Raw genomic sequence first — 17,314 nt, forward strand, 5'->3', positions numbered from 1 at the left:
GACAGAACCGCCAATGTCATCATGACCACCGTCTTCTTTTTTAAATTCATAACTTGAATTGTGTATGTCGGATTTTTTTCATTTTGGTCTTGTTTTGTTTAGATAAATGTGTTGTGTCATTTTGTTGTATTTTCACTAAGTTATTGTGTGTGATGGTGCAAATACTTTACACCTTGCTTCTGAAGTTAAGTCTTCTGGTGCCAAGCTACCAAGGGGGTGAGCGGGGGTTAGCTGAGGGTGATTCTCTTTTACCCTAACTAAAGTAAGGGTCCTTGCTTGGACAGGAGGTAACCTGACTGCCAATCAAAGACCCCATTTCTAACATGCTGTTCTGTTCTTTCACTGACGGCAGCACTTGCACTCACTGTGGGCTGCGCTGTTCTTTCACTGACTGCAGGACCTGCGCTCACTGGGGGCTGTGCTGTTCTTTCACTGACTGCAGCCCTTGTGCCCACTGTGGGCTGTGCTGTTCTTTCACTGACTGCAGGATCTGCGCTCACTGTGGGCTGTGCTGTTCTCTCACTGACTGTAGGACCTGTGCTCACTGTGGGCTGTGCTGTCCTTTCACTGACTGCAGCACTTGTGCTCACTGTGGGCTGTGCTGTTCTCTCACTGACTGTAGGACCTGTGCTCACTGTGGGCTGTGCTGTTCTTTCACTGACTGCAGCACTTGTGCTCACTGGGGGCTGTGCTGTCCTTTCACTGACTGCAGCACTTGTGCTCACTGTGGGCTGTGCTGTTCTTTCACTGTCTGCAGGATCTGCGCTCACTGTGGGCTGCGCTGTTCTCTCACTGACTGTAGGACCAGTGCTCACTACGGCTTGTGGTTTTTCACCAGGAGCACCACACACACTCACCTCTGTCGCAGCTGATGGACAGGACCACCGGAATGCTCTCCTCCACTGCCCCCGGCCTGCTGCGGATCATGCAGGTGGCCGTCTGGTTGTGTGCCTGGATGGCTGGCTTCATCAGGAGGCGGCTTTGCACGGTGACTGTTCCGTCTGTGTTCACACTCTCTGTGGTGTTCACAAGAAAGCTGAGGTCTGACACCCAGGTGATCTTCGCGGGGGGATACCCACGGGCCGAGGTGCAGACGGCCACCTCTGCCAGCTGGGTTGTGCCCACTGAAGCAGGCACTGCATGGGCACTGTTGTTGGGTTTCGCTGAGGAATAAAGAGAAGAAGAAACAAGAGGTTCTCAGCTGGAAGGAGGCTGGCATCAGAAGCACGGCTGCAGGACATGGAGGGTGGGAGACGCTTTCGCTGCAGGACATGGAGGGTGGTAGATGGTTTCGCTGCAGGACATGGAGGGTGGGAGACGCTTTCGCTGTAGGACATGGAGGGTGGGAGACGGTTTTGCTGCAGGACATGGAGGGTGGGAGACGCTTTCGCTGCAGGACATGGAGGGTGGGAGACGCTTTCACTGCAGGACATGGAGGGCGGGAGACGCTTTCGCTGCAGGACATGGAGGGTGGGAGATGCTTTCGCTGCAGGACATGGAGGGCGGAAGATACTTTCGCTGCAGGACATGGAGGGCGGCAGGACATGGAGGGCGGGAGACGCTTCCACTGCAAGACATGGAGGGTGGGAGATGCTTTCACTGCAGGACATGGAGAGTGGGAGACGCTTCCGCTGCAGGACATGGAGGGTGGGAGACGCTTCCACTGCACGACATGGAAGGTGGGAGACGCTTTCACTGCAGGACATGGAGGGTAAGAGACGCTTTCACTGCAGGACAAGGAGGGTGGGAGACGCTTTCGCTGCAGGACATGGAGGGTGGGAGACGCATTCGCTGCAGGACATGGAGGGTAAGAGATGCTTTCGCTGCAGGACATGGAGGGTGGGAGACGCTGGCGCTGCAGGACATGGAGGGTGGGAGATGCTTTTGTTGCAGGACATGGAGCGTGGGAGACGCTTTTGCTGCAGGACATGGAGGGTGGGAGATGCTTTCAGTGCAGGACATGGAGGGTGGGAGATGCTTTCACTGCACGACATGGAGGGTGGAGGATGCTTTCACTGCAGGACATGGAGTGTGGGAGATGCTTTCGCTGCAGGACATGGAGGGTGGGAGACGCTTTCGCTGCAGGACATGGAGGGTAGGAGACGCTTTCGCTGCAGGACATGGAGGGTGCAAGGCGCTTTCCCTGCTGGACATGGAGGGTAGGAGACACTTTCGCTGCAGGACATGGAGGGTGGGAGACGCTTTCACTGCAGGACATGGATGGTGGAGACGCTTTCGCTGCAGGTCATGGAGGGTAGGAGACGCTGTCACTGCAGGACATGGAGGGTAATAGACGCTTTCACTGCAGGACATGGAGGGTGGGAGACGCTTTCACTGCAGACATGGAGGGTGGGAGATGCTTTCGTTGCAGGACATGGAGCGTGGGAGACGCTTTCGCTGCAGGACATGGAGGGTGGGAGATGCTTTCGTTGCAGGACATGGAGCGTGGGAGACGCTTTCGCTGCAGGACATGGAGGGTGGGAGATGCTTTCGCTGCACGACATGGAGGGTGGAGGATGCTTTCACTGCAGGACATGGAGTGTGGGAGATGCTTTTGCTGCAGGACATGGAGGGTGGGATACGCTTTAACTGCAGGACATGGAGGCTGGGAGACGCTGGGAGACGCTGGGAGACTGCAGGGCATGGAGGGTGGGAGTCGCTTTGACTGCAGGACATGGATGGTGGGAGACGCTTTCGCTACAGGACATGGAGGGAGACGCTTCCACTGCAGGATATGGAGGGTGGAACACGCTTTAGCTGCAGGACATGGAGGGTAGGAGATGCTTTTGCTGCAGGACATAGAGGGTGGAACACGCTTTCGCTGCAGGACATGGAGGGTGGGAGACGCTTTCGCTGCAGGACATGGAGGGTAAGAGATGCTTTCACTGCAGGACATGGAGGGTGGGAGACGCTTTCGCTGCAGGACATGGAGGGTAAGAGATGCTTTCACTGCAGGACATGGAGGGTGGGAGACACTTTCGCTGCAGGACATGGAGGGTGGTACACGCTTTCACTGCAAGACATTGAGGGTGGGAGACGCTTTCCCTGCAGGACATGGAGAGTGGGAGACACTTTCGCTGCAGGACATGGAGGGGGGAGACGCATTCACTGCAGGACATGGAGGGCGGGAGACGCTTTCGCTGCAGGACATGGAGGGTGGGAGATGCTTTCGCTGCAGGACATAGAGGGCGGGAGACGCTTTCCCTGCAGGACATGGAGGGTGGGAGAAGCTTTCGCTGCAGGGCATGGAGGGTAGGAGACGCTTTTACTGCAGGACATGGAGGGGGGGGACACTTTCACTGCAGGACATGGATGGTGGGAGACGCTTTTCCTGCAGGTCATGGAGGGTAGGAGACGCTTTCACTGCAGGACATGGAGGGTGGGAGAAGCTGGCGCTGAAGGACATGGAGGGTGGGATACGCTTTCACTGCAGGACATGGAGGCTGGGAGACGCTGGAAGACGCTTTCACTGCAGGGCATGGAGGGTGGGAGACGCTTTGACTGCAGGACATGGATGGTGGGAGACGCTTTCGCTACAGGACATGGACTGCAGGATATGGAGGGTGGAACACGCTTTAGCTGCAGGACATGGAGGGTAGGAGATGCTTTCGCTGCAGGACATAGAGGGTGGAACACGCTTTCGCTGCAGGACATGGTGGGTGGGAGACGCTTTCGCTGCAGGACATGGAGGGTAAGAGATGCTTTCACTGCAGGACATGGAGGGTGGGAGACGCTTTCGCTGCAGGACATGGAGGGTAAGAGATGCTTTCACTGCAGGACTAGGAGGGTGGGAGACACTTTTGCTGCAGGACATGGCGGGTGGTAGATGCTTTCACTGCAAGACATGGAGGGTGGGAGACGCTTTGCCTGCAGGACATGGAGAGTGGGAGACACTTTCGCTGCAGGACATGAAGGGGGGAGACGCATTCACTGCAGGACATGGAGGGCGGGAGACGCTTTCGCTGCAGGACATGGAGGGTAGGAGACGCTTTCGCTGCAGGACATAGAGGGTAGGAGACGCTTTCGCTGCAGGACATGGAGGGTGGAAGACGCTTTCGCTGCAGGACATAGAGGGCGGGAGACGCTGGGAGACGCTTTCACTGCAGGCCATGGAGGGTGGGAGACTCTTTCACTGCAGGACATGGAGGGTGAAAGACGCTTTCACTGCAGGACATGGAGGGTGGGCGACTCTTCCATTGCAGGACATGGAGGGTGGAACACGCTTTCGCTGCAGGACATGGAGGGTGGGAGACGCTTTCGCTGCAGGACATGGAAAGTGGGAGATGCTTTCACTGCAGGACATAGAGGGCGGGAGACGCTTTCACTGCAGGACATAGAGGGCGGGAGGCGCTTTCACAGCAGGAAATGGAGGGTGAGAGACGCTTTCACTGCAGGACATGGAGGGTGAAAGACGCTTTCGCTGAAGGACATGGAGGGTGGGAGATGCTTTCGCTGCAGGACATGGAGAGTGGGAGATGCTTTCGCTGCAGGATATGGAGGGTGGGAGACGCTTTCGCTGCATGACATGGAGGGTGGAACACGCTTTCGTTGCAGGACATGGAGGGAGACGCTTCCACTGCGGGACTTGGAGGGTGGGAGACGCTTTCACTGCAAGACATGGAGGGTGGGAGACGCTTCCATTGCAGGACATGGAGGGTGGGGGACGCTTTCCCTGCAGGACATGGAGGGTGGGAGACACTTTCACTGCAGGACATGGAGGGTGGGAGACGCTTTCACTGCAGGACATGGAGGGTGGGAGACGCTTTCGCTGCAGGACATGGAGGGTGGGAGATGCTTTCGTTGCAGGACATGGAGCGTGGGAGACGCTTTCGCTGCAGGACATGGAGGGTGGGAGATGCTTTCGCTGCAGGACATGGAGGGTGGGAGATGCTTTCGCTGCACGACATGGAGGGTGGAGGATGCTTTCACTGCAGGACATGGAGTGTGGGAGATGCTTTTGCTGCAGGACATGGAGGGTGGGATACGCTTTAACTGCAGGACATGGAGGCTGGGAGACGCTGGGAGACGCTGGGAGACTGCAGGGCATGGAGGGTGGGAGTCGCTTTGACTGCAGGACATGGATGGTGGGAGACGCTTTCGCTACAGGACATGGAGGGAGATGCTTCCACTGCAGGATATGGAGGGTGGAACACGCTTTAGCTGCAGGACATGGAGGGTAGGAGATGCTTTTGCTGCAGGACATAGAGGGTGGAACACGCTTTCGCTGCAGGACATGGAGGGTGGGAGACGCTTTCGCTGCAGGACATGGAGGGTAAGAGATGCTTTCACTGCAGGACATGGAGGGTGGGAGACGCTTTCGCTGCAGGACATGGAGGGTAAGAGATGCTTTCACTGCAGGACATGGAGGGTGGGAGACACTTTCGCTGCAGGACATGGAGGGTGGTACACGCTTTCACTGCAAGACATTGAGGGTGGGAGACGCTTTCCCTGCAGGACATGGAGAGTGGGAGACACTTTCACTGCAGGACATGGAGGGTGGGAGACGCTTTCACTGCAAGACATGGAGGGTGAGAGACGCTTTCGCTGCAGGACATGGAGGGTGGGAGATGCTTTCGCTGCAGGACATAGAGGGCGGGAGACGCTTTCCCTGCAGGACATGGAGGGTGGGAGAAGCTTTCGCTGCAGGGCATGGAGGGTAGGAGACGCTTTTACTGCAGGACATGGAGGGTGGGGGACACTTTCACTGCAGGACATGGATGGTGGGAGACGCTTTTCCTGCAGGTCATGGAGGGAAGGAGACGCTTTCACTGCAGGACATGGAGGGTGGGAGAAGCTGGCGCTGCAGGACATGGAGGGTGGGATACGCTTTCACTGCAGGACATGGAGGCTGGGAGACGCTGGAAGACGCTTTCACTGCAGGGCATGGAGGGTGGGAGACGCTTTGACTGCAGGACATGGATGGTGGGAGACGCTTTCGCTACAGGACATGGACTGCAGGATATGGAGGGTGGAACACGCTTTAGCTGCAGGACATGGAGGGTAGGAGATGCTTTCGCTGCAGGACATAGAGGGTGGAACACGCTTTCGCTGCAGGACATGGTGGGTGGGAGACGCTTTCGCTGCAGGACATGGAGGGTAAGAGATGCTTTCACTGCAGGACATGGAGGGTGGGAGACGCTTTCGCTGCAGGACATGGAGGGTAAGAGATGCTTTCACTGCAGGACTAGGAGGGTGGGAGACACTTTTGCTGCAGGACATGGCGGGTGGTAGATGCTTTCACTGCAAGACATGGAGGGTGGGAGACGCTTTGCCTGCAGGACATGGAGAGTGGGAGACACTTTCGCTGCAGGACATGAAGGGGGGAGACGCATTCACTGCAGGACATGGAGGGCGGGAGACGCTTTCGCTGCAGGACATGGAGGGTAGGAGACGCTTTCGCTGCAGGGCATAGAGGGTAGGAGACGCTTTCGCTGCAGGACATGGAGGGTGGAAGACGCTTTCGCTGCAGGACATAGAGGGCGGGAGACGCTGGGAGACGCTTTCACTGCAGGCCATGGAGGGTGGGAGACTCTTTCACTGCAGGACATGGAGGGTGAAAGACGCTTTCACTGCAGGACATGGAGGGTGGGCGACTCTTCCATTGCAGGACATGGAGGGTGGAACACGCTTTCGCTGCAGGACATGGAGGGTGGGAGACGCTTTCGCTGCAGGACATGGAAAGTGGGAGATGCTTTCACTGCAGGACATAGAGGGCGGGAGACGCTTTCACTGCAGGACATAGAGGGCGGGAGGCGCTTTCACAGCAGGAAATGGAGGGTGAGAGACGCTTTCACTGCAGGACATGGAGGGTGAAAGACGCTTTCGCTGAAGGACATGGAGGGTGGGAGATGCTTTCGCTGCAGGACATGGAGAGTGGGAGATGCTTTCGCTGCAGGATATGGAGGGTGGGAGACGCTTTCGCTGCATGACATGGAGGGTGGAACACGCTTTCGTTGCAGGACATGGAGGGAGACGCTTCCACTGCGGGACTTGGAGGGTGGGAGACGCTTTCACTGCAAGACATGGAGGGTGGGAGACGCTTCCATTGCAGGACATGGAGGGTGGGGGACGCTTTCCCTGCAGGACATGGAGGGTGGGAGACACTTTCACTGCAGGACATGGAGGGTGGGAGACGCTTTCACTGCAGGACATGGAGGGTGGGAGATGCTTTCACTGCAAGACATGGAGGGTGGGAGACGCTTCCACTGCAGGACATGGAGGGTGGGAGACGCTTTCACTGCAGGACATGGAGGGCAGGAGACGCTTCCGCTGCAAGACATGGAGGGTGGGAGATGCTTTCACTGCAGGACATAGAGAGTGGGAGACATTTCCGCTGCAGGACATGGCGGGTGGGAGATGCTTTCACTGCAGGACATGGAGGGTGGGAGACGTTTTCGCTGCAGGACATGGAGGGTGGGAGACACTTTCACTGCAGGACATGGAGGGTGGGAGACGCTTTCACTGCAAGACATGGAGGGTGGAACACGCTTTCGCTGCAGGACATGGAGGGTGGGAGACGCTTTCGCTGCAGGACATGGAAAGTGGGAGATGCTTTCACTGCAGGACATAGAGGGCGGGAGACGCTTTCACTGCAGGACATAGAGGGCGGGAGGCGCTTTCACAGCAGGAAATGGAGGGTGAGAGACGCTTTCACTGCAGGACATGGAGGGTGGGAGACACTTTCACTGCAGGACATGGAGGGTGGGAGACGCTTTCACTGCAAGACATGGAGGGTGGGAGATGCTTTCACTGCAGGACATGGAGAGTGGGAGACACTTCCGCTGCAGGACATGGAGGGTGGGAGATGCTTTCACTGCAGGACATGGAGGGTAAGAGATGCTTTCACTGCAGGACATGGAGGGTGGGAGAGGCTTTCGCTGCAGGACATGGAGGGTAAGAGATGCTTTCACTGCAGGACATGGAGGGTGGAAGACGCTGGCGCTGCAGGACATTGAGGGTGGGAGATGATTTTGTTGCAGGACATGGAGCGTGGGAGACGCTTTCGCTGCAGGACATGGAGGGTGGAGGATGCTTTCACTGCAGGACATGGAGTGTGGGAGATGCTTTTGCTGCAGGACATGGAGGGTGGGAGACGCTTTTGCTGCAGGACATGGTGGGTGCAAGACGCTTTCCCTGCAGGACATGGAGGGTAGGAGGCACTTTCACTGTAGGACATGCAGGGTGGGAGACGCTAGCGCTGCAGGACATGGAGGGTGGGAGATGCTTTTTTTGCAGGACATGGAGCGTGGGAGACGCTTTCGCTGCAGGACATGGAGGGTGGGAGATGCTTTCACTGCAGGACATGGAGGGTGGGAGATGCTTTCACTGCATGACATGGAGGGTGGAGGATGCTTTCACTTCAGGACATGGAGTGTGGGAGATGCTTTTGCTGCAGGACATGGAGGGTGGGAGACGCTTTCGCTGCAGGTCATGGAGGGTAGGAGACGCTTTCACTGCACGACATGGAGGGTGGGAGAAGCTGGCGCTGCAGGACATGGAGGGTGGGATACGCTTTCACTGCAGGACATGGAGGGTGGGAGACGCTGGGAGACGCTTTCACTGCAGGGCATGGAGGGTGGGAGACGCTTTCACTGCAGGACATGGAGGGTGGGAGACGCTTTCGCTACAGGACATGGAGGGAGACGCTTCCACTGCAGGATATGGAGGGTGGAACAAGCTTTAGCTGCAGGACATGGAGGGTGGGAGATGCTTTTGTTGCAGGACATGGAGCGTGGGAGACGCTTTCTCTGCAGGACATGGAGGGTGGGAGACCCTTTCGTTGCAGGACATGGAGGGTAAGAGATGCTTTCACTGCAGGACATGGAGGGTGGGAGACGCTTTCGCTGCAGGACATGGAGGGTGGGAGACGCTTTTGCTGCAGGACATGGAGGGTAAGAGATGCTTTCACTGCAGGACATGGAGGGTGGGAGACACTTTCGCTGCAGGACATGGAGGGTGGTAGGCGCTTTCACTGCAAGACATGGAGGGTGGGAGACACTATTGCTGCAGGACATGGAGGGTGGGAGACACTTTCGCTGCAAGACATGGAGGGGGGAGACGCATTCACTGCAGGACATGGAGGGTGGGAGATGCTTTCACTGCATGACATGGAAGGTGGCGGATGCTTTCACTGCAGGACATGGAGTGTGGGAGATGCTTTTGCTGCAGGACATGGAGGGTGGGAGATGCTTTTGTTGCAGGACATGGAGGGTGGGAGATGCTTTTGCTGCAGGACATGGAGGGTGGGAGATGCTTTTGTTGCAGGACATGGAGCGTGGGAGACTCTTTCTCTGCAGGACATGGAGGGTGGGAGACCCTTTCGTTGCAGGACATGGAGGGTAAGAGATGCTTTCACTGCAGGACATGGAGGGTGGGAGACGCTTTCGCTGCAGGACATGGAGGGTGGGAGACGCTTTTGCTGCAGGACATGGAGGGTAAGAGATGCTTTCACTGCAGGACATGGAGGGTGGGAGACACTTTCGCTGCAGGACATGGAGGGTGGTAGGCGCTTTCACTGCAAGACATGGAGGGTGGGAGACACTTTTGCTGCAGGACATGGAGGGTGGGAGACACTTTCGCTGCAGGACATGGAGGGGGGAGACGCATTCACTGCAGGACATGGAGGGTGGGAGATGCTTTCACTGCATGACATGGAGGGTGGCGGATGCTTTCACTGCAGGACATGGAGTGTGGGAGATGCTTTTGCTGCAGGACATGGAGGGTGGGAGACGCTTTCGCTGCAGGTCATGGAGGGTAGGAGACGCTTTCACTGCAGGACATGGAGGGTGGGAGAAGCTGGCGCTGCAGGACATGGAGGGTGGGAGATGCTTTTGTTGCAGGACATGGAGCGTGGGAGACGCTTTCTCTGCAGGACATGGAGGGTGGGAGACCCTTTCGTTGCAGGACATGGAGGGTAAGAGATGCTTTCACTGCAGGACATGGAGGGTGGGAGACGCTTTCGCTGCAGGACATGGAGGGTGGGAGACGCTTTTGCTGCAGGACATGGAGGGTAAGAGATGCTTTCACTGCAGGACATGGAGGGTGGGAGACACTTTCGCTGCAGGACATGGAGGGTGGTAGGCGCTTTCACTGCAAGACATGGAGGGTGGGAGACACTTTTGCTGCAGGACATGGAGGGTGGGAGACACTTTCGCTGCAGGACATGGAGGGGGGAGACGCATTCACTGCAGGACATGGAGGGTGGGAGATGCTTTCACTGCATGACATGGAGGGTGGCAGATGCTTTCACTGCAGGACATGGAGTGTGGGAGATGCTTTTGCTGCAGGACATGGAGGGTGGGAGACGCTTTCTCTGCAGGTCATGGAGGGTAGGAGACGCTTTCACTGCAGGACATGGAGGGTGGGAGAAGCTGGCGCTGCAGGACATGGAGGGTGGGATACGCTTTCACTGCAGGACATGGAGGGTGGGAGACGCTGGGAGACGCTTTCACTGCAGGGCATGGAGGGTGGGAGACGCTTTCACTGCAGGACATGGAGGGTGGGAGACGCTTTCGCTACAGGACATGGAGGGAGACGCTTCCACTGCAGGATATGGAGGGTGGAACAAGCTTTAGCTGCAGGACATGGAGGGTGGGAGATGCTTTTGTTGCAGGACATGGAGCGTGGGAGACGCTTTCTCTGCAGGACATGGAGGGTGGGAGACCCTTTCGTTGCAGGACATGGAGGGTAAGAGATGCTTTCACTGCAGGACATGGAGGGTGGGAGACGCTTTCGCTGCAGGACATGGAGGGTGGGAGACGCTTTTGCTGCAGGACATGGAGGGTAAGAGATGCTTTCACTGCAGGACATGGAAGGTGGGAGACACTTTCGCTGCAGGACATGGAGGGTGGTAGGCGCTTTCACTGCAAGACATGGAGGGTGGGAGACACTTTTGCTGCAGGACATGGAGGGTGGGAGACACTTTCGCTGCAGGACATGGAGGGGGGAGACGCATTCACTGCAGGACATGGAGGGCGGGAGACGCTTTCGCTGCAGGACATGGAGGGTGGGAGATGCTTTCACTGCAGGACATGGAGGGTGGAGACCCTTCCACTGCAGGACATGGAGGGTGGGAGACGCTTTCACTGCAGGTCATGGAGGGTGGGAGACGCTGGGAGACGCTTTCACTGCAGGACATGGAGGGTGGGAGATGCTTTCACTGCAGGACATGGAGGGTGAAAGACGCTTTCACTGCAGGACATGGAGGGTGGGAGACTCTTCCATTGCAGGACATGGAGGGTGGAACACCCTTTAGCTGCAGGACATGGAGGGTGGGAGACGCTTTCACTGCAGGACATGGAGGGTGGGAGATGCTTTCACTGCAGGACATAGAGGGCGGGAGACGCTTTCACTGCAGGACATAGAGGGTGGGAGGCGCTTTCCCAGCAGGAAATGGAGGGTGAGAGACGCTTTCACTGCAGGACATGGAGGGTGAAAGACGCTTTCGCTGCAGGACATGGAGGGTGGGAGATGCTTTCGCTGCAGGACATGGAGAGTGGGAGATGCTTTTGCTGCAGGACATGGAGGGTGGGAGACGCTTTCGCTGCAGGACATGGAGGGTGGAATACGCTTTCATTGCAGGACATGGAGGGAGACGCTTCCACTGCAGGACATGGAGGGTGGGAAACATTTTCACTGCAAGACATGGAGGGTGGGAGTCGCTTCCACTCCAGGACATGGAGGGTGGGGGACGCTTTCACTGTAGGACATGGAGGGTGGGAGACGCTTTCGCTGCAGTACATGGAGGGTGGGAGACACTTTCACTGCAGGACATGGAGGGTGGGAGACGCTTTCACTGCAAGACATGGAGGGTGGGAGACGCTTCCACTGCAGGACATGGAGGGTGGGAGACGCTTTCACTGCAGGACATGGAGGGCAGGAGACGCTTCCGCTGCAGGACATGGAGGGCGGGAGATGCTTTCACTGCAGGACATGGAGGGCGGGAGTCGCTTTCGCTGCAGGACATGGAGGGTGGGAGACGCTTTCACTGCAGGACATGGAGGGTGGAACACGCTTTCGCTGCAGGACATGGAGGGTGGGAGACGCTTTCGCTGCAGGACATGGAGGGTGGGAGACGCTTTTGCTGCAGGATATAGAGGGCGGGAGACGCTGGGAGACGCTTTCCCTGCAGGACATGGAGGGTGGGAGATGCTTTCACTGCAGGACATGGAGGGTGAAAGACGCTTTCACTGCAGGACATGGAGGGTGGGAGACGCTTCCATTGCAGGACATGGAGGGTGGGAGATGCTTTCACTGCAGGACATGGAGGGTGGGAGACGCTGGGAGACGCTTTCACTGCAGGACATGGAGGGTGGAACATGCTTTCGTTGCAGGACATGGAGGGTGGGAGGCGCTTTCATTGCAGGACATGGAGGGCAGGAGACTCTTTCACTGCAGGACATGGAGGGTGGGAGACGCTTTCACTGCAGGACATGGAGGGTGGAGACCCTTCCACTGCAGGACATGGAGGGTGGGAGACGCTTTCACTGCAGGACATGGAGGGTGGGAGACGCTTTCACTGCAAGACATGGAGGGTGGGAGACGCATTCACTGGCGGACATGGAGGGCGGGAGACGCTTTCGCTGCAGGACATGGACAGTGGGAGACGCTTTCGCTGCAGGACATTGAGGATGGGAGATGCTTTAACTGCAGGACATGGAGGGTAGGAGACGTTTTCACTGCAGGACATGGAGGGCGGGAGACGCTTTCACTGCAGGACATAGAGGGCGGGAGACGCTTTCACTGCAGGAAATGGAGGGTGAGAGACGCTTTCTCTGCAGGACATGGAGGGTGAAAGACGCTTTCACTGCAGGACATGGAGGGTGGAAGACGCTTCCATTGCAGGACATGGAGGGTGGGAGACGCTTTCACTGCAGGACATGGAGAGTGGGAGATGCTTTCACTGCAGTACATGGAGGGTGGAAGACGCTTTCGCTGCAGTACATGGAGGGTGGGAGATGCTTTTGCTGCAGTACATGGAAGGTGGGAGACGCTTTTGCTGCAGGACATGGAGGATGGGAGACACTTTCGCTGCAGGACATTGAGGATGGGAGACGCTTTATCTGCAGGACATGGAGGGTATGAGACGTTTTCACTGCAGGACATGGAGTGTGGGAGACTGCTTTGTTCTGCCTTCCTAGGATTGAGATGCTCAAGCCCCAGGAGGGCAGATGCCTGTCGGTGAGGTGGCAGCAGCTGGGGCTGCAGAAAAAACCTCAGAAGGCTGGTTTGGCAGTACTGGGGTCCATAGTGGAGCCCCCAGAGTGCATGGAATTGTGACATCAATACCCGAATCAGTATTGGGTTACAATTCCCAGTTGTTAGGCACCACACATGGCCATATTTGGAGTTACCATTGTGAAGCTACATATGTATTGACCTTTATGTAGTGCACATTTTTTATGGCGGCCCCACACTCATGAAGTCTAGGAAAATGGGCCTGAACGATGTGGGGGCATCTCTGCTAGTGCAGGAGTGCCCTCGCACACACAGCCTTCAGGATCTGAATGTTAGACATATAGGTGACTTATAAGTGACCTGGTGCAGTGAAAATGGCTGTGAAATAACGCTTACACTATTTCACTCAGGCTGCAGTGGCAGTCCTGTGTAAGAATTGTCAGAGCTCCCTATGGGTGGCAAAGGAAATGCTGCAGCCCATAGGGATCTCCTGGAACCCCAATACCCTGGGTAACTAGGTACCATATACTAGGTACTTATAAGGGGATCCAGCATACAAATTTGGAGTACAAATCTGGAACCAGAGAGAGCATAAGCACTGGAGTTCTTGTTAGCAGGACTCCATTGACACAGTTAGGCATACTGACAACACATATAGGCCACAAACTATGAGCACTGTGGTCCTGACTAGCAGGATCACAATGACACAGTAAAAACACACTGACAAACAGACAAAAATGGGGGCAACCATGCTAGAAAGAGGCTACTTTCTCACACTGACACCCACAAAGAGAGTGAGTCCTGGCACCTATAGGGGAGAATGAGACCTGGTACCCACAGGAAGAGTAAGTCGTGGCACCCATGGGAAGAGTAAGCCCTGGCACCAAGATGTAAGGGTGACCCATGGAACCCACAGGCAGAGTGAGCCCTGACACCTACAGGGAGAGTAAGCCCTGACACCAGTGGCGAGAGTGAGCCCTGGCACTAACAGGGAGAGTGAGCCCTGGTACAGATGGGGAAAGTGAGCCCTGGTACAGATGGGGAAAGTGAACCCTGGCACCAATGGGTAGAGTAAGCCCTGGCACTGATGGGGAAAGTGAGCCTAGCCACCCAAGGAAAAAGGAATCCCTGGCACCCACGAAGAGAGTGAGCCCTAGCACCCCTGGGGAGAGTGAGCCCTGGCTTCTATGGGGTGAGTGAGCCATGGCACCCACAGAAAGGGTGAGCTCTGACACCCACAGAGATAATGAGCTCTGCAACCCACAGATAGAGGGAAGCCTGACAACCACAGAAAGAGTGAGACCTGGCACCAATGGGAAGAGTGAGCCCTGGAACTGACGAAGAAAGTGGGCCCTGGCACTGACAGGGAGGGTGAGCCCTAGCATCCACAGGCAGAGTCAGCACTGGCCCCCACATGCAGAGTCAGTCCTGGCACTCACGAGAAGAGTGAGCCCTGGCACCCACGAAAAGAGTGAACCCTAGTACCCACAGAGAGAGTGAGCCCTTATACTCACTGGGAGATTGAGCCCTGGCACACATTGGTAGAGTGAGTTTTGGCTCACAAGGGGAGAGTGCACCCTGGTGAGAGTGAGTTAAGGTTCCCACGGTGAGAGTGAGCCCCAGCACCTGGACAGGGTGAGTGAGACCTGGCACCCATGAGGAAAGTGTACTCTGGCATCCATGGAAAGAGTGAGACCTGGCACCCACAGGAAGGGTGAGCCCTGACACCTAGAGAGAGGGAGAGAGATTCCTGGCACCCATGGGAAAAGTGAGTCCTGGCTCCCATGTAGAGAGTGAGCCCTGGCACCCATGGGGAAGGTGCTGTGACACCTATGGGGAGAGTGAGTTCTGTCGCCCATGGGGAGAATGAACCCTGGCACCCATGGGGAGAGTGAGGCCTGACACTCCTGGTGAGAGGGAGCTCTAACACCCATGGGGGAGAGAGCCCTGGCACCAACAGGGAGAGTGAAGGAAACACCTACTATAGAAGGAGTGTAAGGAAAATCTACCAAAGAGGGCGTATATGAGGACTCTACCACGAGAACGAGTGAAGGACACACCTATTATGGAAGGAGTGTAGGTAACGCCTACCAAAGAGGGATTGTATGTGGACTCTACTAAGAGAACCGGTGAAGGAAACACCTACAAGAAAGGAATGTAGGGAATGTCTACCAAAGAGGGAGTGTACGTGGTCTCTACCAAGAGAATGAGTGAAGGAAACACATACTACAGAAGGAGTGAAGGGAACGTCTACCAAAGAGGGAGTGTACATGGACTCTACTAAGAGAACTGGTGAAGGAAACATCTACTACGGAAGGAGTGAACTGAATGCCTACCAAAGAGGGATTGTACGTGGACTCTACGAAGAGAACCAGTGAAGGAAACACCTACAAGAAAGGAGTATAGGGAATGTCTACCAAAGAGTGAGTGTATGTGGACTTAGTAAGAGAAAGTGTGAAGCAAATACCTACTACGGAAGGAGTGTAGGGAACGTCTACCAAAGAGGGAGTGTATGTCGACTCTACTAAGAGAACAAGTGAAGGAAACACCTACTACAGAAGGAGTGAGGGGAACGTCTACCATAGATGGAGTGTACGTGGACTCTACCAAGAGAATGAATGAAGGAAACACCTACAAGAAAGGAGTATATGGAAGATCCACCAAAGAGGGAGTGTATGTGGACTCTTCCAGAGAACCAGTGAAGGAAACACATACAAGAAATGAGTGTAGGGAATGTCTACCAACCAACAAAGGAGTGAAGGTGGACCTTACTAAGAGAACGAGTGAAGGCAGCATCTACCACCGCCTCAAGTGCACGGAGGAAACGAAAGTGAAACTAAGGAGCGTTTGTGGAATCTCTCAAGATCAGGAAGGCTTGAAGGAGTGAAGATGGCGTCCGTGGTGAGCTTCGTGAGGTCAGGTGGAATCTACCAGGGTCTGGAGTGAAGGTGGCACTGATCCCCAGATGAAGCGAGGGGGCCCCAATTGGTCATGAGATCTTTGGTGATATCGCCCAGAATCTTCTGAAATATCGTGGTCAGGGAGGCCTGTGGTGGATGAGACATGTTCTATGGCCATGAACCCACAGGACAGTCCCTAGCAGTCACTCCTGATCCTCACCTGTAATGATCAGTGTTGTTGGTGCCTCTGCCGTCTCTTGCAGTATGATGAAGGTGCAGTGGTAGGTTCCTCCATCCCTGACCATCAACGACTGGATAATGAGTGCAGCGTCTTCAGTAGGGACTGAGGACCTGAAAGCGAGGCGTCCATGTTGGTGCTCCAGAGGGTAGTACGGCGGCTGACCTCGCTCATACACGGCCACCAGCGTCAGATCCCCATCGGTCCTCTTTGACCAGGTGACCCTGGTGATGTCAGAGGAGGCAGGAATAAGCTGGCATCTCAAGGTGACCTCGCCCATCAGAGAGCCAACAACTTCCACAGGCACTCGGACTACTGGCCTCCGCTCCCGGGGCCCTGGAAGAGAAGACCGGAGAGTGAGAGACCGGCCAACCTGTCAGGGAGGAGAGGAGAGACTCTGAGGGAGGGGGCAAGAACCACGGGGTGGAACTGAAGGAACAAGGGAAGAATAAAGACATGGGACAAGAAAGATGCGACGAGAGAGATCGGGACAGGGGGGAGAACAGAAAGGGAGGGACCCAAGTTAGAGGGTGGAGAAGAGAGAAATAAAATAAAATAAAAGAGAGGGTGGGAACCTGGAAAGAGAAGGGTTTCAGAGGCAGCAGAGCATGTGGACAAGCTGCCCTGAGACAGAAGAAATAATGGAAGTAATGCAGACTACTGATTACTGATTACTGCCCCTGAAGATCAAATCAGTTACTTATGTTACTCAAACACAATCAAGCAATCAAGTTATTAAGTTATTTCCTAGGCAGGAAATTGTTCTGCCCAAAACGAGTAATGTAAAATGTGATTGTGATAGACTGACAGCAGCCGCTGCGCTCACTGTGGGCTGTGCTCTTCTTCCACTGACTGTACGAGTGACATAAAATGTGATTGTGATATACTGACTGCAAGACTTGTGTGTAGCAGGCTGGCCTGGCTTGTAGTGGGTACCAGAGGTACTTACACCTTGTGCCAGGTCCAGTTATCCCTTATTAGTGTAGAAGACGCATTCCTA

At 55.8% G+C, this 17,314-nt stretch overlaps 1 protein-coding gene across 2 annotated transcripts in view; it reads right to left on the bottom strand.

The window, feature by feature from the left end:
• The window catches only part of LOC138246684 (nectin-2-like), a 91,453-nt gene that overhangs the window by 56,519 nt on the left and 17,620 nt on the right, over positions 1 to 17,314 (bottom strand). For both annotated transcript variants that reach the window (XM_069201453.1, XM_069201452.1), the window contains exons 2-3: positions 16,297 to 16,650; positions 858 to 1,163 (exon numbers count right to left, since the gene is read on the bottom strand). In XM_069201453.1, the coding sequence (XP_069057554.1) occupies positions 858 to 1,163; positions 16,297 to 16,650 (660 nt within the window). The remainder of the gene's footprint in view (positions 1 to 857; positions 1,164 to 16,296; positions 16,651 to 17,314) is intronic.

This window comes from Pleurodeles waltl, chromosome 7 (genome assembly GCF_031143425.1).
Source record: "Pleurodeles waltl isolate 20211129_DDA chromosome 7, aPleWal1.hap1.20221129, whole genome shotgun sequence".
In the NCBI taxonomy this organism is placed as follows: Eukaryota; Metazoa; Chordata; class Amphibia; order Caudata; family Salamandridae; genus Pleurodeles; species Pleurodeles waltl.